Raw genomic sequence first — 26,047 nt, 5'->3', positions numbered from 1 at the left:
TCAGTGCTGTCACAGTCTCATGCATGGGGTGGGAGATGTTGTCCAACAGGGATGACAGTATCACCTGTCAGATAACTACAAATACTCAAGGAGGCACAAACAGCACAAACGTGGTGGAGAGATCCAGCTAAGCTAAAGCTAGCAGACAGCAGCAGCAGAAACTGCACACGTGGAAGCAGTTCGACTAAATGCTCGTGCCATCTCGACACTTTATGGCTTTCCTTGGTTTTACAAATAAAATACACAGCCCTCCTTGCTAATGCTAGTATCCACCCCCTGGCTGCACATCACTTTGGTTGCAGGCTTATCTAAGGGTTAGCACAGGTGTCATCTGTTTACTCTCCCCACTCAGTCAGTTTCAGTTTCCATTCAGGGAAAGAGAGGAGGGGCACGAAGAAGCCTGTCAGGGCTGCTGCCGTTGGAGCTACAGTTGTATATTGATATGCATTTAACTGACTGGGATTCCTTTGGTCAGCTGGAAGGAGCAGCAGTGTTTACATGTGTAGCTGACAAGCACACACATGCCTAACTTAAAGGGTTTTTTCAATCATATTATATCAGGATATAATGTGTGCTATAGTGTGAGCCGGGGGCCCCCGGTGGGCCGTGATGGTACTGCAGGGGAGTCATGCACAGTTACAGTCACCTGTTTATATACATTTATTAATATATTATTATTAAATAAATAATTATTAAATAAAAAGCTCATTAGTTTGAGGTATTTCTCATTACTTTGACCTAAATTTACAGTTCTTGAAATGTGTCACTGTGAACACTGTGCATATGACTGGGTACCAACACCATTTATAACCAGCAGCCTGGGTTATTTATGATTTTGGAATAAAATTTTCAAGGAAATGCATCATTGTCTCTTGTATTTTGAATAGAGTTAGGCTCTAAGATAAGCTGGGCCCCATGGGATTTTCTGTTTATATGGAAACGGCCATATTTTATCTTTTTTAGATTTGTTTTTTTGGCCATATTCAGCACTCCAGAGAAAAGGTTTTTGCGACCTTGGTGGCCATAGGTAATTTGCAGCACTTTTCAGTGTGTGAAGTATTCTCCTTAGTTTGATCTGTTTTTCAGAGAAAGTTGCAAAGCTGCATGTTTCTTTACATCTCTGGCAAACAGGCTTCTACCAGCTCCTGGGCCTGGTCACCTACAGATGGGAAGTTTAGGACTCAGACTGAGGAACATTTCCCACATTATGGAATGATGTCAATTGTGGAGCAGCAGTAATTTGCATTCTAAATAAACTGGATGTGTTGTCTGGTATCCTGTTGAAAGGTGGTTCGGTGGATAGCATCCAGCTTTTGCTGATGGTTATACTGAGAAATGTTACTAATGGTGACATTATCGGCTCTCTGGGGTTTCAATTGTCATTTAGAATTTCTCTCAGCATCCTCATGTATTTCGGCCTGTGCAGGTACATTGGTGCAGGTTCATGAATACGCGCGCACCCTGAGCTGTCTCATAAATCCCTCCAGATTAATGTGATCAGTAAGACAGAGAGATTCACACTGACTTTTAAAACCCACCAGCTGTCTCAAAATAAGAGCTGAAATCCCAGCATACGGCAGCAAGTATTGTAAAGAATGGAATGAAACATGCAGCTATTTTGTATTGAACTGTGACTGTGTACAAGGTACTTGAGGAGATAACAGGGGCTTTGCAGTGGTGATTCAAATCTTGCATCAGAGATGATGAAGGCAGTCTCCTGGAGAACTGGCTCGTGGTTTAAAATAGAGAACCAGTCTGGAAAAAGACAGATGTGAAACTATAAATCAGGAGAAAGTGCAGCGTTTTGATATGATGGGACAGCCATGCGTGCTGCTCTCTGGTGTTTGTGCAAAGTTCCACCTTTCTGTGGCAGCTTCAATTCAAATGAATAAGGGAGTCGAGGAAAATCAGGCCAATGCAGCAGCTGCTTTATGGACTGCATGTTTATATCCAGTTTGAAGAGAACTGAAAGTGAAAGACATAAACAATGGAAACATAATGATATTGTATTATACAAACTCCATGTGAGACACAATGTTTCACTGCCAGAGCAGAGACGCAGAGAAAAGTGAGAACATATCTGCAAATTCAAAGACAACAAGGAGAGAAATAAAAACCAAAGGCATATTTACATATCACTGTTGGCATAACTGACATGCATGTCATGTGAGCGTGGCAGCATGTGGTCTGCAGGGCTTAGTAGATGGTTTAACAAATGCATACTGATGCTTTCAAAGGAAGATGCAAACATGTAGCTGCTAACTAAAGCAAAATGATGTCATTGCTGTGTTTTAGGGCAGGGAGATGTTTTTGACAATACTGGGCCTCAGTGTAACATCATACTGGGACCACTCCAGCTTAGATATCTGACAGAATCACATCTTATATATCTGTGACTGTGAGATGGCTCAGTATGTCAGTAGATGAGTCTTTTTCAGTTTTCTCTCCTACTGTGAGTCAATATGGGGTTTGTAACGGAGCCTCTGATTGGTAGATTTGTTCTTTCAGTCTGAGCTGAAACATAAAACAGTTGGTGGTCTCTGAAGCCCTTTATGGAGACTCACTGGTGTTCACTGAGGCCTTCATGTGTCCTCTCTATTAGCCAGTGTCCTCATCTGCTTGCGTCACTCTTGTGTTGCAGTGTTGGTGCTGCTGTTTGTGATGTGGATGAAGAGGAGGGATAAGGAACGTCAGGCCAAGCAGCTCCTCATCGACCCGGAGGACGACGTACGGGACAACATCCTGAAATATGACGAGGAGGGAGGTGGAGAGGAGGACCAGGTACACATATGAACACTTCATGTTTTTGTAGCTGTTTATATTAGCCTGCTTCCTTCCATCACTGCCATACAGTAGCAACACACACATACACACGTCTTCAGATAGAAGACATAAAACACACACACACACCGTTTCCACACACACACCGCCTCTCTGCAGTTTTCAATCATCTGTCCTCCAGCTAAGATTAAGTGTACTACAAAAGAGGACCTCGAAACAGGATTAATTGCTTTCTGTTGGAGAACAATTTCCTGTGTCTCCACACAACTTTTCTGCTGGTGCCAAGCACATAAGCCGCTCCGCACTCCTACTGCGGAAATGTTTAACCCCTGTTTACCCAGCCGACCGCACTCAGGCATGTTTCACTTTTTATAGAAGCGGCTCTCTGCGAAACGACAAATGTTAAACTGTGAATGATGTAGGAAGTGTGTTTAAAAAATATGAAAAAACATTTAGGAGAACACAGGCTGTGGTTCACAGGCAGCACCATTTTCTCATTTGCTTTCCAGAAAAAGAAAAAGTCCTTTTGTTTAGCGCCTCTTCTCCTGCCTGCTGGGCTTTTATTAAGTCTCCAAACTAACTGCAGTCAGTCAAAATGGAAGCAAGACAATGTCAGCGGTAATACAGAAACACTGGTACTCTCAGAAAGCGTAGCTTGAAGTAATATCGATGCTATGCTTCAGTTTCAGGGTTCCTTCAAGTATCAGAAATAAACAGCAGAGTCAGTGGAAGACTAACAATAGTTTGTTTTTGATTTTTTTATCATATTTATGCTTCTCTAATGATAAATGTAGAATTTGTCTTAGAAATATTACACCAGTCTAATCAGCAGAGTCATAAAGTAAGCTGACATTGCGAGGCTTCGTCAGTGACGAGGTTTCCAGAATTTGATCTTCTTGGAATTGATCGAAGAATAGTCTCCTGAAAAAAAGCATCTTATTTTGAAGGTGACCTAAAACACAAAACATGTTACAACGTGACACTACAAGTACACAAATACAACAGCTCGGACAGATTCAACATAAAGATATTTGTCATGTCAAAGTCATAAATGTGTCCTTTTTAAGATGACCTGAAACAGCAGAAAGGGAGGAAAGATTATTCTGATCACAAGATGATTCATTCATTCTGGAAGGATCCATATCAAGCTGTTTGTGTGAGAGGGTATCAAGATTATTATGGGACAAAAAACTCTTTCAAAGAGGAAAGAAAATTCAAATAAACACATTTAAAAATGACGTGAAATGAGTGAAATTGCCTTTTGGATTTAGGGTGCAAACCAGTTCGATTCATACATCAAACTTTTCCTAATCAGGAGCTGAGAGTTTGCTTTCACAGCTGCAGGGCACTGAACGACTGTTTCAGCAAAACCACAGTCAAGAAATTTGCCCCTTCATCAAAAAGTGAAGGCCACTGTCATCACCAACTGGCACAGACTTAAAGTGTTTTAGTCCCTGATAGCAGTCAGCCTAACGGCAGCATGAAGATTGTAGGCATGTGTGTAAACGTGTGTGTAAACATGTGTGTAAACGTGTGTGTAAGCGTGTGTGTAAGCGTGTGTGTATACATGTGTGTAAGCGTGTGTGTAAGTGTGTGTGTAAGCGTGTGTGTATACATGTGTGTGTAAACGTGTGTGTAAACGTGTGTAAACGTGTGTGTAAACGTGTGTAAACATGTGTGTAAGTGTGTGTGTAAGCATGTGTGTAAACGTGTGTAAACATGTGTGTAAACATGTGTGTAAGCGTGTGTGTAAGCGTGTGTGTAAGCGTGTGTAAACATGTGTGTAAGCGTGTGTGTAAGCGTGTGTGTAAGCGTGTGTAAACATGTGTGTAAGCGTGTGTGTAAACGTGTGTGTAAACGTGTGTAAGCGTGTGTGTAAACGTGTGTAAGCGTGTGTGTAAACTTGTGTGTAAACGTTTGTGTAAACGTGTGTGTAAGCGTGTGTGTAAGCGTGTGTAAACATGTGTGTAAGCGTGTGTGTAAACGTGTGTGTAAACGTGTGTAAGCGTGTGTGTAAACATGTGTGTAAACATGTGTGTAAGCGTGTGTGTAAGCGTGTGTGTAAACATGTGTGTAAACATGTGTGTAAACATGTGTGTAAGCGTGTGTGTAAGCGTGTGTGTAAACGTGTGTGTAAACGTGTGTAAGCGTGTGTGTAAACGTGTGTAAGCGTGTGTGTAAACTTGTGTGTAAACGTGTGTGTAAACGTGTGTAAGCGTGTGTGTAAACGTGTGTAAGCGTGTGTGTAAACGTTTGTGTAAACGTGTGTGTAAGCGTGTGTGTAAACGTGTGTGTAAGCGTGTGTGTAAGCGTGTGTGTAAACGTGTGTAAACATGTGTGTAAGCGTGTGTGTAAGCGTGTGTGTAAACATGTGTGTAAGCGTGTGTGTAAGCGTGTGTGTAAACATGTGTGTAAGCGTGTGTGTAAACATGTGTGTAAGCGTGTGTGTAAACGTGTGTGTAAACATGTGTGTAAGCGTGTGTGTAAACATGTGTGTAAGCGTGTGTGTAAACATGTGTGTAGGAGTGATGCTGGTTCCTGATCACCACCACGAGGTCATCACTTTTTTCACATGAAGGAAGTTTGTGTTTGGCTGTGGTCTCTGTGTACTGATCAGATTTAATAGTAAGGCAGTAAAGATGATTGTACTTGCTGTACTTTGACACAATGGTTTGAGCATGCTAGCATTAATTAAAGCAGCGTGACTGCAGAGCTCTTGTTTTGCCTGATGATGGTTCTCATGATCACGTCTGTTCTTTAGTCTCACCGCAGAATTCTCGGGAATAAGTCAGATCCCAAATATGAGACAGTCTCGCTAACATGAGTGAAGCTCAGGAGCACGATGGCAAACAGGCACGGGAGGAGTTACACGCTGCTACAAGCACAACATGACAGTGAAGAGTTGTTTAGAATAGCAACCTTTAACACACAGAGACATTTGGACCCAGTTTCCATGGAAAAAAAACGCAGCAAATACTTTTTGACATCTAAAATGAAGACAACACTCTATGTGTATATATTGGTGTTTTTACCTTTATGCTTTGTATAAACAACTGTTGTGTGTTGTTTATGAAATCCATGAAGGTCTACAGAAAAATCTCAGTTTTATTTATGTAATGAACACATTTTGAACATTTTGGACTCTTAAAAAGATAATAACAAAACCGAAACACTGAGTTGAAGGTCTCATTCAAATGAATTAAAAAGCTGAACTTAAATGATCCACATAACAAAAACTGTGGTGAGCCTCATCCTTACATCGCCTTTGGGCTTTCAGAGTGTGTCGTGGAGCCTTGACCTGAATTTAATAAATAAATTGGAAAAAACTGTGTCACTAAACAGTGAAAAATAAGTATTTACAAAATATCTGCAGAAACATTTATTTCACCGGGTTAATGGGACGTCTGCTCCTGAACCTCTGCGCACAGCGTCTGCTAATCAGGGCTGCACGAAGTCCCGTTCATCTTCACGCAGGACTGTGAGCTCGTCTGTGAGCGGTGTTTGCTTTTAACACAGTTCATGGTGGAGAACAGCTGCTCACATACGTGTGTGGATCCAAAGATCGACACGACTCCAAGAGTCATTGCGGTCTTGGAAAGTTCTCCACTCCTTCTCACTCCATTTGTGAACAGAAGTGGCCTTCTGATGTGGAGTGTGATGCTTATTTTGAGTGACCAAAAATACATGTAATTTTATTTTAATATTTCAAGATCACAATAATCTTCCAATTTAGAACTAACACAAATAAAATACACTTCGGTTAAATACTTATACTGTGGCTCTGCGTGACTTAGGAAAATAAATTATAAGGGATGAAAGAGGCGGCCCCTGGTACTACAGCGTATCAGGGCCAACGTCTGTGTTCTTGTTGTCATGTTCATTGAGCTCACATTAGTTTGGACTAAATATTGTTTGTGACTCATTCGTCTTCATCCTCTTTCTTCTGTAGCTGTGCATATATTTAGACAGAACTTTAGAAAAGGCGTTTCCTCCTCAGTTATTACATTTGAGTCTAACTCAGTAACTTATAACCCAGTTTGAACACAAAGGGCCATGAAAGCCCCGAGGCTTTGTTCCAGCTCCTCTAAAATAAAAACTGACATTTCCATCAAAAGATATTAATTTTAAATATTTCTCTGACTTTGAAAACTGGGCCTTGATAAGCTTGACGAATCCTGTCAATATTGTAAGTGATGAAGTTTTTCCAAACATCATAAAGAAGTACATTATTAAAGAGAACACACTCAACAGAGCCTTGAATAAAACAGAGAAGATGAAAAGTGAACTGAGTGGCGTGTTGGTTGACTTTGGTTCAGTTCGTACTTTATTCCCTGCGGTTCAATAAACAGAAGGAAGCAGCGCTCATGTAATCTCTCTCCAGTCTAAACAATGGACACAAAGTTAATAAAAGAAAATCAAGGTTTGCTTCTTCCTTTATCATTGCCACAGTAGCACACTGCACAGGCCTTGGATGGTGTCGGGGATCTGCACTGTTTGATAAGGATTTTCATTTCTTTTCTACAGGCAGCTCGGCTCTTTATTTGTCTGGATTTAAGCTTCAGATAAAAAGCAGACTGAGTTCTGAGCATGCCAAGAACAAGAAACACAGAGACATACTGTACATATACACACATTAGACCTTTAGTCGGCAGCTGCTTATTCACCATTAGCCAAAAACTGAGCTTCGTATGAGTTCATACAGGCTACAAGATTGTTCAGCCACGCTTCAGCAGATGATCTGATCTCAGTGCCAGTACAGCATCAGCTGATGGCTCAACTGATAACCTTTTACACATTCAACTGACAAATCGAGTGTCCTTTTTAAGCTACTTTAGGCTGCCTATAACTGCCATGCTTCTGCAAGCTGCTTTTCAAACCGCTTCCTCCCAGCTCCAACATCTGGCCTCATCACTGTCCTATGCTGGGGTCCATGTATGCAGGAAAGACAGAGCCAAACCAGCAACTATAAAATTACTGCAGATGATATCACCGTGTTCTTTGACTAAACTAATAATACATTATCTTTAAACGCTACATAAAGGTTGCACAGTGCATATGGCCTGTGACATGAAACAAAGTGAAATACACAGGTGCTCAAACTCTCTCTACATAATCTGATAACAGTGATGTGTGTGGATAAATGTTCGTCACAATCACAGGTGAATGTGGGATTTGGAAGGTGCGAGAAGCCTGAGATTTAGTGTTTGGGAAGAAAAATGACTCAGAATAACTCTGTCACTGAGCGTTTGTTTTTGTGGGCAGGCGTTCTCACTGAACCTGTTGGAGCTCAGATGTTTGTTGCTATTTGTGGATTTAGCACACTGACTTATACATATTAGCAGATGTTGCATATCATTCCACTGATAGCTGTGAGGTGTAAGTTGGAATTTGGCCCTGGATGCTAAAGAGCACGATCATCTTAAATTAAAATGAATGAGTCCCACATTTGACCTGAGCATAGACACCACTGCACCAGATCAGATGATGCTATATTTACAGCATACAGTCCAAGACTGAAACACACCCAGCTCCATTACCTGCACCTGTCTTATCTGTCCAGTATTTTCATTTTATTTTTGTGCAACAAAACATAATTAGAACAAAAGACCAGAGCATGAAAGAACCACAATACTGCACCATAAAAGACTCATGAAGGAATTAATAACATTTGTGGAAGTTTTAACCTGTTACGACTGGATGTTAGCAGCTTGATGAATAAGCATATGTGACACAGCATCTGAAAACCAGGCCAAAGTCCAACATTTGGGTTTCTTGGTTGTCTCAAAAATTCAGTTTAACTTGAAAATCTCAAACTGTGTTTGTTCTTTAATTATTGTGGTTCAATAATGATGCAAATAGATATATCGATAAACACATAGTCACTGATAACAAATGACTAAACCTGTGACAACTTCACTCAGTTTACAAAAAAGATCCATCAAATCAATTTTATTTACACAGCGCCAAATCACAACAGAAGTCGCCTCAAGGTGCTTTATATTGTAAGGTAGACCCTACAATAATACATACAGAGAAAAACCCAACAATCATATGACCCCCTATGAGCAAGCACTTTGGCGACAGTGGGAAGGAAAAACTCCCTTTTAACAGGAAGAAACCTCTGGCAGAACCAGGCTCAGGGAGGGGCGGGGCCATCTGCTGCGACCGGTCTTTAAAGACACAAAGTAGCCAGCATTGCTACGCGGGTTGATTACACAGCCATAATACGCTGTGTGGGGGTTTGTTGGTCCAGGATTTGGGACATTTCCTAATAATATTAAGCGCCTTCAGGTGACTGTTGTTGCAATTTTGTGATATATAAAAACAGTTTAATTGAACCGAATGGAGTTCATATTTTTATTGTTTTTCCTACTACTTAGTCCTCTAGTGTCGTGCTTTGGTTATGACTTGACAGCGTCAGCCTGGTAGATGCTTGGAGGTTAATGCAGATTGGGTTTTGCGCTCAGTTGAACCATCCTTGAATTTAGAAATGCTGACACTTATTATTAAACCTCTAAACTTCAGAACAGGGACAAAGCTGTCACGTCTCTAATATGTAAGTCATTCATGTCATTAGAAAGAACTCTATATCTTTTCAACAGAAATCCAAATGTGCTGGCATAGTTGTAAAAATAGAGTCCTCAAATGAAACATTCTTTCTAAAGGCCGTCATTCAATCAGGTCATGGTAAGTATAGAAAGAAGAGAAGCAAACATCGTTTTGTTGCTGCCTGGCAGGTTAACGCTGGGCTCTCAGTCAGAGTGTTCTTCTGATTGGTCGTTATTGTGAGTAAAGCCCAAGGTCAGTCCACAGCCTGCAGTTATTGTCCTGAAAGACTCCTTTAGTCGATTTTCCCTGGAAACCAGAAAGCATGAATTGTTTTCTGGGAGGTTTCTGCGGTGACTCAGACACAACCATTCACCATGAGCAGATCAGAGGCTGTGACACTCCTCTGATTGTGTCCACGCTGTGGGAGAGAAGGTGAAAGACTAGCTGCGATTCTCTAAGTGGATGCTAATTAGTTTGCATTAGGGTCGTTCTCATTTTTCCCCGAGGATGATGTGGGAGAAATGGTGGACATTGCATCACGAGAGCCAACTGTGCTCATTTGACTCAGTGAAATTCACTGAAACTGTTAAATACAGCTAAAACAGAAAGGTGATAAGTCCATTAACTGAGTGTGAGACTGCTGCTTTCATGAATCTGTCAAGTTCGTTATGAATTTTAGAATCCTTTTGGTATTTCCACTGCCACAGGCTTGCAGAGTACCTGGCATTAGGCTACGATTAGTGAGAATATATTATTATTCAATGATGGCGAGGATTGTTGGCCAGGAACTAATTTTTTCTCGTTTAGCTTGAAGTGTGAATTTATAGCAGCTCAAATATTCTGCCAATGTCTCTTTTAAGGTGGAAGTGTTTGAAGTTGAATTCATATTTCAGGACACTCTGGAGGTCGCCGTGTCTCCGTGCATAATAATGAGCCGTACATTAAATACAGCGTTTCTGAGTCTTCACTACATTCAGGTAGATTTGGCTACATACAGCAGGTTACTCGGCCACAGCTGTTACAGCACTGTGCAGACCAAGTCGTGTAGAGAGTGACTTTCATATAACGACTGTACAGCCTCACATAACAGTGGAGTATATAAGAGAGTACTCCTAATTCACAACAACACAAAATGATACCCTGAGATGTTGCTCCTGGACAAATCAGCACTGTAATCCCATTACTTGAGGCAGACAAGAGTGATATGGCTACATTATCTCACCTTAAATACTGAAGTTATCGATAGTTAATTGTGGTCATTACTCATTTTCTGGACCCACTCTGAATAAGCAGCAGCAAAGTAGAAATCTAAAGACATTTTTCTTTGTTCACACCAGAGCAGAGCATCACTGCACACCTCTGTCTGTGCTGCCACAGAGCAAATCAATAACACAGCTACCCACTTCACTCCTGGGCTTACAGCTATTTTAACAGGAAAGTAAATAAAACACAAACTGAGCAGCTGAACTGTTATAACAACTTGGTAATATTGAGCATAAATAGTTTCAGATGTACAGAAACGGGCTGATCTCAGTGCAGAGCCAACAACAGCTGATACATTTCCTACTGGGTTCTGTTTCAGCTGCTTTAACCTGCCGATGGTTCTGGTCTGAGATGTGTGCTGTAAAGAAATCAGTCCAACATTACTCTGACATTCATGTAAACATTTGACCGCAACTTTACACACAACAGCTACAGGAAAAGAACAGCAGTTTAATACATACTATTTATCCTTATTGAGCAATGGGATGCTGGATTTATCATCAATGGACTGTCGTGAGAACTCCCTCTGTATGGATTGACAGTGTGCTGTACAGGTTGTAAAGCCCTTTGAGGCAGAATAGTGATTTGTGATGCAGGGCTGTGTGACTCACTGTAATGCCAACATGTGTGTGTTTGTGTGGGTGTGCAGGACTACGACCTGAGCCAGCTGCAGCAGCCTGATGCCCTGGAGCCAGAGTGCGTCAAAGTGGGGATCAGACGTCTGGATGAGAGGCCCCTCCACCATGACCACCAGTACCCGCTCCGCTCCGCAGCCCCCCACCCAGGAGACATAGGCGACTTCATCCATGAGGTACGGCAGCATCTTTGGGATGATACAGACCTGTATGACAACATCTTTGTGTAAAACGTTCAAACCTGTGCGTGTGCTTCAGTCGAGTTCCAGCCGCACAAACTTGGATTCAGACTGTTTCCCAGATTAAATTCCAGTGTTGTACACATGCACTTCTAAGCACACAGGAAGTGATGAATCACAGCTTCAGTGAAATACAAAGTGTCTGTCTGACAGCACTAAGTGAACACTGTGTCCATAAAAAGCCGGATTTGCCAACATTAGTTACTTTTGCTTCTCTCATCTTTTTTCCTCCTTTGGTGTCGAGCATCAAAGAGCGTCCAGGATGTGTGCAGTTTACCTCATCACCTTAAAGGATTTAAAATATTCAAGTTCAAACAGTTTGTTTAAAGCTCTGTGGAGGTATTCTGAGCTGCCAGTGTGAGAACGGGCCCATTTCAACAGTCTTTGACTGTGGCTATTTAAAACTGAAGCTGAGCATATTTAAAAAGGGAAGCTCACATTAATCATCACTAAAGTGATTCACATTTAGATTGTATTTCATTCTAGGCTCTGCTGTTTACAACATTTTCCTTGAATAAATGTCAAATTCACACTTTTTAAGCATCTTTGATCAAACTGTTGGAAATGATAGTTGTGAGTGTCAATGTTGTTTAAGGCACGAAGAGAAAGAAGGAAGCACTTCATGGAGCAGGTGACATTTAGAAAAACACAGAGATGTGATGGCTAATTCTTAATTAGCTCTGCTAATGGTTCGGATTTGCTGGCTTGACATGTGGTCACAGCCTGGCTACCTAACTGGAGGTAAATCCACCACGTTTATTAATCCCACAGACCAGCTGAGGCCGTCCATGGGTCCTTAAAGGGCTGATTTAGGGTTTAGGGAAACTTTGATTGTTTCACTGTGCAAAGGTTTTCAGCAATTTCTCATTTCTTTACATTTTGCTTCCAATGAGTTAGACTTTCTTGGCTTTTTGTAGGACGGTGTTTCTTTGGACATTCACAGGACTTTCTCCTTTTTTTTTTGCTTAACACTGACGTATGAATCAAGATTTAAAGATGCACCAAACTCAAGAGAGTAAAGAACTGATATTAAATTGCACTTTATTACTAGAAGCCTGTTGCAACAAATATTTTTCGCCCATTTCTTTAGTTGAATCTACAAAAATGGTAAAGATAACAGAAAATAGTGTTTTTGAACCAACAAGGTGATTTCTGAAGAGCTTTGCTTGTCATATTTTGTTAGGACAAAAAAGTGGCATGTCTGAGGAAAACAACTATCTACAGCAGATAAAGAGTATCTGAAAGCAGTGTCTTTAAGAAACAGGAAAAAATACACAAAAACTTGACATGCAGAGGAAGAGATACATCTGGTCCTTCAGTTTATCCATTTACTGTTTGCAAAGCCTCATTCAATTCAATTCAATTCAATTTTATTTATATAGCGCCAAATCACAACAAAAGTCACCTCAAGGCGCTTCATAGATACAGAGAAAAACCCAACAATCATATGACCCCCTATGAGCAAGCACTTTGGCGACAGTGGGAAGGAAAAACTCCCTTTTAACAGGAAGAAACCTCCGGCAGAACCAGGCTCAGGGAGGGGCGGGGCCATCTGCTGCGACCGGTTGGGGTGAAAGAAGGAAAACAGGATAAAGACATGCTGTGGAAGAGAGACAGAGATTAATAACAGATATGATTCGATGCAGAGAGGTCTATTAACACATAGTGAGTGAGAAAGGTGACTGGAAAGGAAAAACTCAATGCATCATGGGAATCCCCGGCAGCCTACGTCTATTGCAGCATAACTAAGGGAGGATTCAGGGTCACCTGGTCCAGCCCTAACTATATGCTTTAGCAAAAAGGAAAGTTTGAAGCCTAATCTTGAAAGTAGAGATAGTGTCTGTCTCCTGAATCCAAACTGGAAGCTGGTTCCACAGAAGAGGGGCCTGAAAACTGAAGGCTCTGCCTCCCATTCTACTTTTAAATACTCTAGGAACAACAAGTAGGCCTGCAGTGTGAGAGCGAAGTGCTCTAATAGGGTGATATGGTACTACAAGGTCATTAAGATAAGATGGGGCCTGATTATTTAAGCCCTTGTATGTGAGGAGCAGGATTTTGAATTCTGGATTTAACAGGAAGCCAATGAAGGGAAGCCAAAACAGGAGAAACATGCTCTCTCTTTCTAGTCCCTGTCAGGACTCTTGCTGCAGCATTTTGGATCAGCTGAAGGCTCATGAACGGTGGCTGTTCAGAAGAGAGGATCGGAGGATGAGATTCGCCAAATTATACAAGAACTCGGCTGAAAACAGGTCTTACATATCAAATGATCAACAATCTGCATGGACGAAGTCATAAATAAAATGCTGGGGTTTTGTTTGGAACGGTTCGCAGCCGAGTGTGAAGCAGCGGGAATGAGGATCAGCACCTCCAAATCTGAGGCCATGGTTCTCAGCCGGAAAAGGGTGGAGTGCCCACTCCGGGTCGGGGATGAGTTCCTGCCCCAAGTGGAGGAGTTCAAGTATCTCGGGGTCTTGTTCGCGAGTGATGGGAGAAGGGAGCCGGAGATCGACAGACAGATTGGTGCTGCGGCTGCAGTGATGCGGACGCTGCACCGGTCCGTCGTGGTGAAGAGGGAGCTGAGTGTAAAAGCGAAGCTCTCAATTTACCGGTCGATCTCCGTCCCTACCCTCACCTATGGCCACGAGCTGTGGGTAGTGACCGAAAGAACGAGATCGCGGATACAAGCGGCAGAAATGAGCTTCCTCCGAAGGGTGGCTGGCCTCTCCCTTAGAGATAGGGTGAGAAGTTCGGCCATCCGGGAGGGGCTCAGAGTAGAGCCGCTGCTCCTCCACATCGAAAGGAGCCAGTTGAGGTGGTTCGGGCATCTGACAAGGATGCCTCCTGGGCGCCTCCTGGGTGAGGTGTTCCGGGCATGTCCCACCGGGAGGAGGCCCCGGGGCAGACCCAGGACACGCTGGAGAGATTTTATATCTCTCGGCTGGCCTGGGAACGCCTTGGTGTTCCCCCGGATAAGCTGGAGGAGGTGGCTGGGGAGAAGGAGGTCTGGGCTTCTCTGCTTAGGCTGCTGCCCCCGCGACCCGGCCTCGGATAAAGCGGACGAAGATGGATGGATGGATGGATGGATGGATGGATGGATGGATGGATGGGTTTTGTTACAGTCGGGAGCTGCATTTTAGCAGTGATGGTGGCATTCTTGTTAAAACTGATGGAATCATTAATGCAGAAAAATCCAGTCAGATTGTGATCCAGCAGGCGATACCACCTGGAAGGCGTCTAATTTGGAACAGCCTCGTTATTCAGCATGTCATTCATCCCAAACACACGACCAATGCAATAGAAACAAACCTGGATGAAAAAACAAGACAAAAAAACACTATCACAAACGGATCAGCCTCGCCAGAGCCCGGACTGCAACATTATTGAAGCAATGTGGGATTATCTCGACAGAAAGTGGAATAAACTGCAGCCAACATCCAAAATCTATCTTCAGAGAAACCTGCAGAACTATTCCTGAAGACCGGTTAATCTAATTATAAGAAAAGCTTGCCTAATAGAGTTCATGCTGTGTTGAAGGATCAAAGTGGTCGTACCAAATGTTGACTCTCAAGCTTGTTACAAATTGTTGCCCTAAGTACTATCATTTCCATACATGTTTCAATAAATTACTGCACCTATTTCCCATTTTTGTGGCAAAATCTAAAAAATGATGGGGACTCAAGATTTTTGCACAGTGCTGTAGAAGAAGTCATCATATTTATATTAATGGTCATAGTGTTGCATGAGGATGCAGTGTCCTTTCTTATGTCAAATGAAATTTCTCATAATCATCAGGTTCATATTTGATCTGTTTGCATCTTTGGGATTCTGATACTGTAGAGTTATCACCACCCAAACCTGATATTTAAGTTTAAACAGTTACTAATGAAGAGCTGCTAGAACAATCAGATGTGCACACATACAGCACAGGCTGCCCAAGGTTCTGGTTCGAGCTCATGTACAAACTGTGCAGCACTGACTCGACTGTGAATGACCCACTGTGGAACTCCAGTGAGGAGGTGGACATTTTTCCTGTATTTAAATTATTTATTTTCCTTCCACCCGTGATGTCACTGTGTGTTTGCCACACGTGTAACTCTTCCTAACAGACGAACACTCGCTTAGAGAAATAACTGCGAGTCGTCTTAATCCATCGAAGTGTCTCAGAGAGACTTTTTCTTCAACAGAGCTGACATCATAATCTCAAGCATAAAGAGTTATCTGTACTGATGCAGCTGATGCATGTTGCTGTCTCTGCAGTAGTTGCATCCATATTGTCTGCATGTACGTGTGTGTGTGTTTCCCTGTGGTTGGGCTGCATAAAGACATCTGCCAAGCACAGCAATGAATAATGATCAGGAGCTGTCAGACATGGCAAGCTGATCTAGACAGCTTAATCCTACAGACATGACAAGCTGATGCAAGCTGATCCCGCCCCTCCCTCGCTGCGTTAATTCTCTCCTTCCATTGAGTTCAGAGTGACAGGAGTGTCTTCAGTCAGATGACAGGCGGGGCCCACAAAACATTTTCACAGCTTATCAGATTTGCTTCTTTCAATTTAAGCGTTCTGAGTGACAGCGAGATGCAGAAGAAAAGGACTCCTACTGAACACATTTGAACAGACATTTTTTGTTCATAAAAATAGTGCATGTTTGTGAAACACATGTTTACTGTATGTAGGAGGAGTTTGGTGGTTTTAAGTTCAGGCCACACTGAGTAATCTGTTCAATCTCCTCGTAGAGACACAGGCAGCATCTGTCCAGCATGACCCAAATCCTCCTCTCTCCTACACTCCTCCATAATCCCTCTTTCCTCCATACTGTCCACCTCAACCCACACACACACACACACACACACACCCACACCCACACACACACACCCACACACACACACACACACCCAACCCTAATTATGAGGAGTATTTGCATAGCCATGGTCCCCACATTACAGCTGCATAAACACATCATCTAGAATATAAGTTCAGCATCTTCCTGCCTCGCCCTCCTCTACCTTACTCTGATCCAAAGTCCCGCCCTCGTTCTTCTTCTCCTGGGACTGAGGTGGCGGTGGGAGTGAACACTGACATTTCAAATCCCAGTTGGTTGGGAAAGCGAGCTTTGCTCCCTGACGATGGTCTCGGTGGATCCACAAAGATCATCAGCTGGGCTTTTTTGCCATTTTAACTTGGTCTTATATTTTTTAGCGCCTGTGTTAAAGCATGAACATAGGTTTCTATAATACCCTCATGCTTACTGTACAGTTACTATAGAAATGTAGGATTACTATAATCCTCTACTTAATACTGTCAGACTTGTAGCTGCTCTACTATAAATTGTGCTTTTCTCAGTCACTGAGATTCTCTGGAGTTGTTACGGGTGGAAAACGTCTGCTACAAATACAGAAGTATCGATTCCTGATCAGCTGAAAGTCGACAGTTTTACTTAGCAGAGATTTTCCACACAGTCTTCACTGGTTTAGAAGTGATGAGTGTGGAACTCCCCAGATTAACCTGTGCCAGGAGTTTGGATGTTCTTAACCCACAGAAAACAGTCTGTGTGTGGAAGGTGTTATCACTCCCCTGCTGCAGCGACCACTGATAAAGTAAATGAAACCTTTACTGACCCACCCACTACGCGTCTACTAACAGTAACTCACAACAGAGTGTCAGTATTAGCACCCAGTGATGTGCTTCTTGTCTACAGGGGGAATAAAAGACCAAACTTTGGGTTTTCTGAGCAGTGGTCTCCAAAAGGTCTGATGAAGCACATGGTGGTCCTACGATCCTCAGGCTGGATACACGAAATGTTTGAGAACGACTGGCCTAAAGTCATTTGCACACATGAACACCAGACAGTGTGAGTGAATCAGCTCAGGGCGAAGAGCACACAGCATGAAACGGTCCACTTCAGACTGGAATTACTCCTTTTGGTTAGGACTAAGCTGTTGCTAGGGAAGAGCATGGATGAGGTATGAAATGTGATAAGCACTCTGAACCTAGTACCAAGGTAGGCCTCATAGTCCTGCAGTGTGTTATGGGACTGCTTTAGACATTCAGTGCGAGGGTTCAGTGCATGCAGGCAACATCTTGGAGAAAGCTCGTATCACTCTTATTTGCAGTATTGTTCCCTCACCTTGCTGCCTCCTCCTCTTTGTTTTTCAGGGTCTGAAGGCAGCAGACAACGACCCCACCGCTCCTCCCTATGACTCCCTGCTGGTGTTTGACTATGAAGGCAGCGGCTCCACCGCCGGCTCCCTCAGCTCCCTGCACTCCTCCTCGAGCTGCGGAGACCAGGATTACGACTACCTGGGCGACTGGGGGCCACGCTTCCGCAAGCTGGCCGACCTGTACGGCGGAGGGGATGATTAGCACTCCCCACTAACAACGGCCACTCTGCCCCCCACCCTTGCTTCGGAGCTCAGGTGGTGGGTGGGGTAAAGAAAGATGAAATTGGGTAAACACGGGGTTTGGATCTGCACTTCTGTATTTCTGCGGGACAGCTTGTAAAGAGACTTGCTGCCTCTTAAGGACAGTTTGATGGCACTAGGGGCCATGCTGACTGCTGGCCTAGCAAGGCCTGGCACTGGCTAGCATTCAGGCTAACTGACATGATCTGGGCGTTAGCCTCTGTGCTAACAAACGCGAGCAGCCAGAACAATGCTCTCAGAGAGGATGTTGTCTTTGTGATGGTCGAGAGCTTCGACAGCCATGCTACAGACGCTCATTTACACTTGAATCTTACAGTACAGCAGCACTGGGGTCAAATGTGCCTTTTGTACATTCTTTTGATTGTGTTCAGTCTTGATTCTGTTTGTTGCTTTAAATTTCCCGGTGTTTTGCAGCAGCAACTGGAGGAGCACTGCGCCATGTTAATGAGTGTGTGTGCGTATGTTTGAGTTCCACCTCATAACGTGTATGTGTGTGTGTGTGTGTGTGCGAGCAAGTGTAAACCATTTCCACAGAGACACACTGGATGGATACTCTAAAGGGCAAAGCCTACTATGAGATGCCTTGGATGATCCTACCAGCAAAAACATGGCTTCAGTGTGCAGCTCTGGGTTTGACACGGCCTACAGTATCAAACGTCTACACTTGGATTTGATGCGACACATTGTACTTACAGTCGCAGCTGTGTGTGTTGCTTGGTGGCAGTGGTTACTTGAAGCACATTTTCACAGTGCTCTAGTATTAATGTGACTGTCTGCATCAACAAACCTGGACAAGCTCAGAGGTTTTCATTTTCTCAATGCTTCTTCGCGCGCCGCGAATTCTGATCATTCAGTATCCGTCCTGGTCTTTGAGTAAATGGCTACACAGAAGCGTTGCCTCGTCTGGCTTTCACTCTTGGATGGTCGAGAACATTTAGTTGGCCAAAATGAGTTTAAACAACTGTTTCTGAATCTGTGAGGTTTGTGCAAACACACGATGTTGTTTGTGGTGCAGTTAAACTGTTGTGGTTATGTCCTTGCTGTGCGTTCACAAAAGGGAATTCAGAATGGGATGCAGTTTAGCTTGTTTGCAGGATAACAAAACACTGAAGCAAAGCAGTGAAAAACAAGTAGATAAAATATAATTTCCATCTGGGTGTTTGTGCAGATGAAAGCAAAAAAAAAAGAAAGAAAAACGGCAACAAAGCATCGAGGCCACAAACAAAGGAGCTGGAATCTGAAAACATTTCAAGCGTTTTTGTTTGCTGAGCCGCTGTTAGAGGAAGTGACAGATCAAATTAAAATTCCCATCATAAAAGAAATGGATTGGGTAATGAAATATTTAATGAATATGACAGAGATGGCAGCAGTGGGGCTGTGTCTGGGCTGAGCAGACACACTCTGGATGGAGCTTTTATTTACAGGTGAGCATCTATGTTTGATGATCAGGTTGTGGACAGAATATAAAGTGACTGCTGACTGATGTTCAGCCTTGACAGGTTTTTGGTTAAGCATGGAAATGCATAGTTGTACAAAAGGAAATGTTAAGGTACAGGAAACCTAATGGTAACGTGGACAACAGCAACATGGCAGTGTGTCTCAATTATTATCCAACCAACCTTTGCCATCTTGTATTTTAGCAGGTCTGTGCAGAACTACAGAGACACAAAGCAAACACATTAGGAGCTGCTCAGCATTCAGGACACAAACAAAGTCAACAGGTTGTTTGTGTCCCACAGAAGCTGAACCAGTAACGTGTGTCACCTCCCATTACTCTGTTTTTCATAACAACCAACAGAAGAAAGAGGACAGTAACATGATCAGAGCTCCTGTGGTTTCACTCGGCTTCCTCCAGCCTGCTCCTGTTTGTCCTCTCTCTGTTTAAGAGCAGAGTGAATCCTGCCCACTAATGTAAACCTGCTGCTGAAAGTTCAAAAACTTTCAGACACGTATTAGTTTCTGTTCACGCCACACGGCACAAATTTGCATCAGCTGCATGGATTTTGCTTCACACTCAGTACTAATCGGACTTCACAGTTCACTGCTCGAAGACAGACTGCAAGATTGCGCCTCTTTTACAGCATCTGTTTTTCAAAGTACTCGCAGTCCATAGTTCAGGCCGCTCAGCTGATCTCAGTGCCAGCCTACATCAGCTGATGGCTCAGTTCATCAGTAAATGTGTGCTTGAAGCTGTAGCAGCCTTCTCATAGTCTCTTTGCTTCTGCAAGCTACTTTGCAGCCCGCCCCATCAGTGTTATCAGTGAAACAACAAAAGGGTCACAGAACAAATCCAGAATAAAATCTGTGCAAAAGGAATTAATCTTCTTTGAACGTTAATGGATCCAAGTGATTCATAATGTTCTTAATCACTTGGGGTTGCAGGAACAGCTGGAGCTTTTCCCAGCTGTCATAGGGATAGAGGTGGGATAGATCTCCTGGACATGTCACCAGCCTCACTCAGTCTCATATTCAAATAATTTACTAATGACCAAATAACCTAACCTGGCTGATTTTTAATTCTTACTGCAAAAGCATGCACACTTCATACAGAAACCCTCAGCTTATTTGAATATGTGCATTTCTCTCTGCGCTCTGTTACTCACCCACTTTGCTTTCAGGCTTTTTAGACAATGAAAATGATTTTGTGTGACAGCACACAGGAGTCGCTCCATCCGGTGACATCGGTCATTGGTGATCGACGTCCCCGGGCCCTTTTCTGATTTCACTCATCAGGACTAGTTTTTGCCCCTGAGGCTGAGCCATCATAAACTGCTCCAGGGATTCACCAAACTAAACATTTTTAAAGGGCTTCGATGAAGTTGCCTGTTAGCGACATGAACAACCAAAACTGCGTAGCCGTGGACATCAGTGTCTCACTTCTAAACTTTAATAAAAGGTCCTTTTTTATGCTTTTTGAATCCGATTTCCAGTGTTATCAGATAATTGGAAGTAAACAGTTTCCTGCACCTGTAAAATTGAGTTCAGGGCGCACCACGCTCACACCGATGTGGCGTCTTGGTGAAGCTGTACGAGTAACATTGTTCCTCTGACAGTGATGTTGTTTGAAACAAAGGTTGGTGAGACCCAGAGCTGCACAGAGGAGCTGGGTATTTTTGCAGGTTTGATTTTCCAAAGCTGGTGAGAAGACGTGTACAGTAATGCTAGACTTTAGATAGATACCTTCTGTTGTTTTTTGTTTTGCTTTTATCACGATGTAACGTATGCAGCTGATTGCTAATAAAGGGAGTCATCAGTCCTTGTTTTGTAGCAAAGATACTTCTTGATACTCTGCTGTGGTGGATTAAATACAAAAGGCAATGTTTTCTTCTGTCTGCTGATGATTTGCCTTAGTGTTCTCTGGTACTCTTCAACTGGCTACTCACTGTAAACTGAAACATGTACAGATTGTATTTTTTCTCTTGTTGTTCTTTTGGCTGTGGTCTCTGAAAATGACATGCTAATATCTTGAATCCTTGTATATGTGTAATTTGGATTACAAATTAAAACGTTTTTGCATGTTTTTATCTTTTTATTATGGGAAAACAATAATTTTTGGATGTTTTTTTTCCAGTGAGTTAAACATCAAACCCACACATACCAGCACAGAGACGCTCAGAAGGCTGGACTCTGCCTTTGGAGTGGTTAAGCCCAAAGAGGCGGCTCGTCCAAACCTTAAAGGTCAAAGAGATCAACGACATTTTAATTAATGGTTTTGTCACTTGTGTAAATAAGCCAACTGTTGCATATTTCCACATCCAGTGGGCACAAAGCAGCATCATTATTCATTTGGACCGGTGTTTTTATCCCCCTGGCTTCATTTTCCATCGTTCTAAAACAATTTTCTAGCAGCTAAAACCTCCACAGTGTTTATTAGCTGGGCAGTGGGTTTATCAGAGCTTACCTGCTGTGGCCAAAAGGACACTATTACCAATTTTTCACCTACAACCTGGCACAGACGCTGATGCTAAAAAGCTGGCACCAGCACAGCATAACAAAATTCCTGGGTCCAAAAGTTGGAAGCACTGATGTTGGTGTTTAATAAGCTGCTAAGGATGCAACACACAGTATTCAGAAGTTCCTGTAACTTCTGCCAGTAATGCCACACAATAAACTGTTCTCAGACTTGTCCACATGTGTTCTCAGAGGGAACCTGCACACAACAGGCTACACACTGTCACACAGCAACACAACTGGCCAAAAGGATTCATCGTACTACAAATGTCCTCTGTTACAATTTAAACAACCATAAGTGTGTGTCATGACAAGAAGTGATTGGTAGCAGAAATACTTTTACAATGTAAAATCACTAATTAAGGTAACAATGAGCCGTGCACTTTGTTAAAAAATTAGGTTTTTCCAGAAGACTAAAACATAACATAACTAACCTGGGTCATCTCACAAAGACAGATATTTTCTCAAAAAGATGAAGAAACACAGCTGACAATGCAGCTGTTTTCACAAACATTAACACGAGCCAGTGGTCTGTGCAGGGAGTGTAAGAGCAATGCCAGAGCGATGCAGAGGTGCACAAGGAGATGACGCTGAAGGGGAAGCTTGCAGCTCTTTCTGATCACAGGATTTTGTGGTTTTTTAGTTAAAGAGCACCACTGTAAGGCTGCTTTTTATTAAACGTTACATGGTTCACATTTCACTTCATATTTAGTGACCTCTTTTTTTCTTTCCCTTTGTTAGTTTGCTGCTTACCTTTTTAACCATTCAAAGTTATTTATTGGGTTTGAAGTACTTACATTTGAATATAAACTGCAGAGATGCAAGAGTTGAAAAAGTTAAAGGCTAACATACATTTAAATTTAAATAAAATGCTGGATGTCTTTATATGTTTTGAGACTCCTCGACCTCATCCAAGTTTGAAGCTTGACACAACTCCACCAGCTGAATGGTCAGTTTGACCTCAGAGTGAAGTTTGCTGTTGCACAGCATGACAGGAAACGAAGCTTTGCTTCTATGAAATGTTTCATTTGACTCCAGTTGCTTTTGGGGGAAGGGTTAAACAATGCCATGAAAATAAAAGCATTTTAACTTTAATTAATAAATGACAGAGATTATTTTTATTGCACATTTTTTGAAATAATAGATTTTTCCACTGTCAGTGAGGCTGGACTCATCCTACTCTCATCTAAGTCCTGTGTGTCCCACATTCCCCGAGCACTGAGCCTCAGAATATGAAACTGTTTAAACCACGAGTAGGTTTCACTGTGTTGCCAGTGTAATACACTCGTATGGTTCAACCTGTCGTAATGGATGATGCATAGGCAGTGCTTCACCTCAGCAGGATCAGCGGGTTGGGAAAAGCGATGTTATTTCTATAGATTCACTGCAGACTGAATGAATGGCTGAACACAGACTCATGTGACAGAGTGACATACATCCCCACATTGGCATTCAGCATGTTTGCCACAGTCTAGTCCTCAGCAGCTTCTCTGTGACAGCTTTAAATCCTTTTCTTCCTCCTTTGGCCTTTTATCTCCAATTCGACGCGAAACACACAGAGTGTCTTTGCTAACCAGGCCCAAGGGCACATCAGCAGTATCTTTCCCCAGCAGCCAACCACAAGCTCACAGGCTCAAGAGCAGAGAAAATGGGAAAGGCTCAGGCCGTCTCTTGAGATCTCACACAATTAGACAAACACACTTGGCCTGCTGTGTGTGTGTGTGTGTGTGTGTGTGTGTGTGTGTGTGTGTGTGTGTGTGTGTGCAGCTTTTTCAGATACATAAAACAACAATATGGTCCTGACCTGGAGAGCTAACACGCAAGTGATTGAAATAGTTGTTTAATTTTGAGGGAGATATATATTACAATATATATATATAATTATCACATCACCACACACACACACACACACACACACACACAGGGATCACAGTTTATTTATTCAGTATCTCAAATGTTGTTCTGTGCAATTAGAATTTAAAGACAGATAAAACAGTTCAAAGGGAATAAATCAAATAAAGCTAAATGACCGGGCATATACAAAATAAAGATCAAAGACAGTTTTTGTGATTTATGGTATTAAAACAAATCTGTGTGATAATCATGAAAAGCAAAAATTAAATAATTTAAAAAGATTATGAATCACAGTTTGCATGTAGTCACAGCGAGGTGTTTAAACATTTAATCAGCTGATCTCACGTCTGTAGTCTAACTGGAAATGTTTGTCACAGCGTTTCTGGTCAGAATCATAATTAAAGCCATTCACAGTCATGTTCGTACTACTTGAAATGGTAAAACGAAACTGGCTGTTTTAACATTTAATAACCAGAATGAATGATGTTGGAGAACTCAGCAGTTCATTTTTTCCAGTCAAAATGAACCTCTCTGATATCCACAGGGATCCTTCTGCCGTCCGAACTGTCATTCCCCATTTCCTAATTTGTGATTTTTCAATTTCAGACACTTTTCAGAGATCAGTAATATAACTTTGACTAAAATACACCATGACACGTGTCACCAGGTGAACAGGGCACTTTACACTCTGAATCACATCTTAATTTATTTTCCACAGCTGTATTGTTAATATTTGCGTATAGGGAAATATTAGGGGAGGATAAGAAACTAAAGAAATGTTCCCTAAAGTGATTAAAGTTGCAAACCTTTTGAAATATTATCTCCATCTATAGCTTCAGTTTTGACAATTCATTTAAATTTGACTGTGGGCTTCCTAAATAAGCTGTACACTGCCCGTGCTGATCCTCTTTGTGTTAAAACGTCCAGATAGGCACATAAATGTGAGGATATCTGTGTTTACTGTCGAACATATATTTAAAACATTTTCTCGTTTTCCACCAAATTTTAAAGAAACAACCTCTTTGTCTTCATAAAGGGATAGCAGTTTTCACCTTTCACTAGTCTGGGTTTTTCTACCAAAATCAACTTTATTTCATCCCTCCACCCACCCTGCAGCTTATCAGCATCCAGGTCACAGGGCAGCAGTCTGAGCAGAGATGCCCAGACCTGCTGTCCCTGGCTGCTCCCTCTAACTCTCAGGGCAAATACTGAAGCCTTCCCAGGCTAGCCAGAAGACATAATCACTCAGTACCTCCAGGCACCTCATCCAGGAGGCACCCTGGAAACCCCTCAGCTGGCTTTATCAGGATGGGCTCTACTCAGAGTTCATCATCCTTTCTCTAAGGTCACTGCAGACACCGTGCCAGTCCATCAAACCACAACATACTTCAGCTTCTCTCCTTGGGGTAGCAACACAGATTTTATTTTTTAATTATTTTATTTTTATTTTTTTATGTACCTTTCTAAAAGTTAGTCATTTTTAATCATTAGTAAGTGAGTTATGCATGTTGACTATTTAAGAATTCTGTCATGGATTTGCTGTGTGTCAGGCAGGATGAGGATGCATATGCAGGACTCAAGACGAAGGAGTAAACTCCAAACAGCAGCCTTATTGCTGGAAAAACTTCACGTAGATTACAAAATTAAACTAAAACACCAGAAAATAAACCAGGAACTGAAAGCTAGGAAACACAGCACAGTGAGAGTACAACACGACAATGGATAGAGAAAAACACAGGGCTTAAATACACAAGCACAGCTGGGACAAATCAGACCCAACAAGGCACGGGGAAGCAAGACTACAATGCACACAGGACCAGGACTATCAAAATAAAACAGGAAACACACAGACGAAACTCAGACTCAAGACACACAAGCTTAACACAGCGACTGGGAAGAAAGGTGGGACACAGGAGAAGCACAGAGTGGACACGGGAACAGACACAGGCTGGGAAAACAGTGATGGGCGGGAGAACAAAGATCACTGGGAACTAACGAAAACCAAAACCATGAACAACAATAATCAAAGAACATAACTATACAGTCTGAAACACAGATACTGGGTCACAGCACTGTGACAAAGTTTTTTATTCTGCTTAAATCCTGTTCAGACACTTCACACGTGTTCATGTGTGATAAATAAATGGGACAAAGATTCACGGAAACTGAAATCTCAGCAGCACATCAGCTTGTGCTAGGTCTGAGAGACTGTACTAGCATGATACCAGTGATTACCAGATAATGAAAAATATTGATCGATTGATGAAGAATAGTTTTTTTTAGTAAAAATCCAAGAGCAGATCAAAATTGCACTTGAGCATATTTGAAAATGAAAGCTGACAGAACATCAGA

General features: G+C 42.3%; 1 protein-coding gene across 1 annotated transcript in view; it reads left to right on the top strand.

Moving 5' to 3' along the window:
• LOC100693372 (cadherin-2) overlaps positions 1-21,408 on the top strand; it is a 99,843-nt gene extending 78,435 nt beyond the window's left edge. Inside the window, exons 14-16 of the mRNA XM_005457282.4 lie at positions 2,642-2,781; positions 11,243-11,404; positions 17,625-21,408. Coding sequence (XP_005457339.1) covers positions 2,642-2,781; positions 11,243-11,404; positions 17,625-17,831 — 509 coding nt within the window. The 3' untranslated portion in view covers positions 17,832-21,408. The remainder of the gene's footprint in view (positions 1-2,641; positions 2,782-11,242; positions 11,405-17,624) is intronic.
• The last annotated feature ends 4,639 nt before the right edge of the window (positions 21,409-26,047 follow it).

The sequence above is a fragment of the Oreochromis niloticus genome, linkage group LG15, assembly GCF_001858045.2.
Source record: "Oreochromis niloticus isolate F11D_XX linkage group LG15, O_niloticus_UMD_NMBU, whole genome shotgun sequence".
Classification (NCBI taxonomy): domain Eukaryota; kingdom Metazoa; phylum Chordata; class Actinopteri; order Cichliformes; family Cichlidae; genus Oreochromis; species Oreochromis niloticus.
Note: the sequence above shows the minus strand (reverse complement) of the source record. Positions and strands in the feature narration are given on the sequence as shown.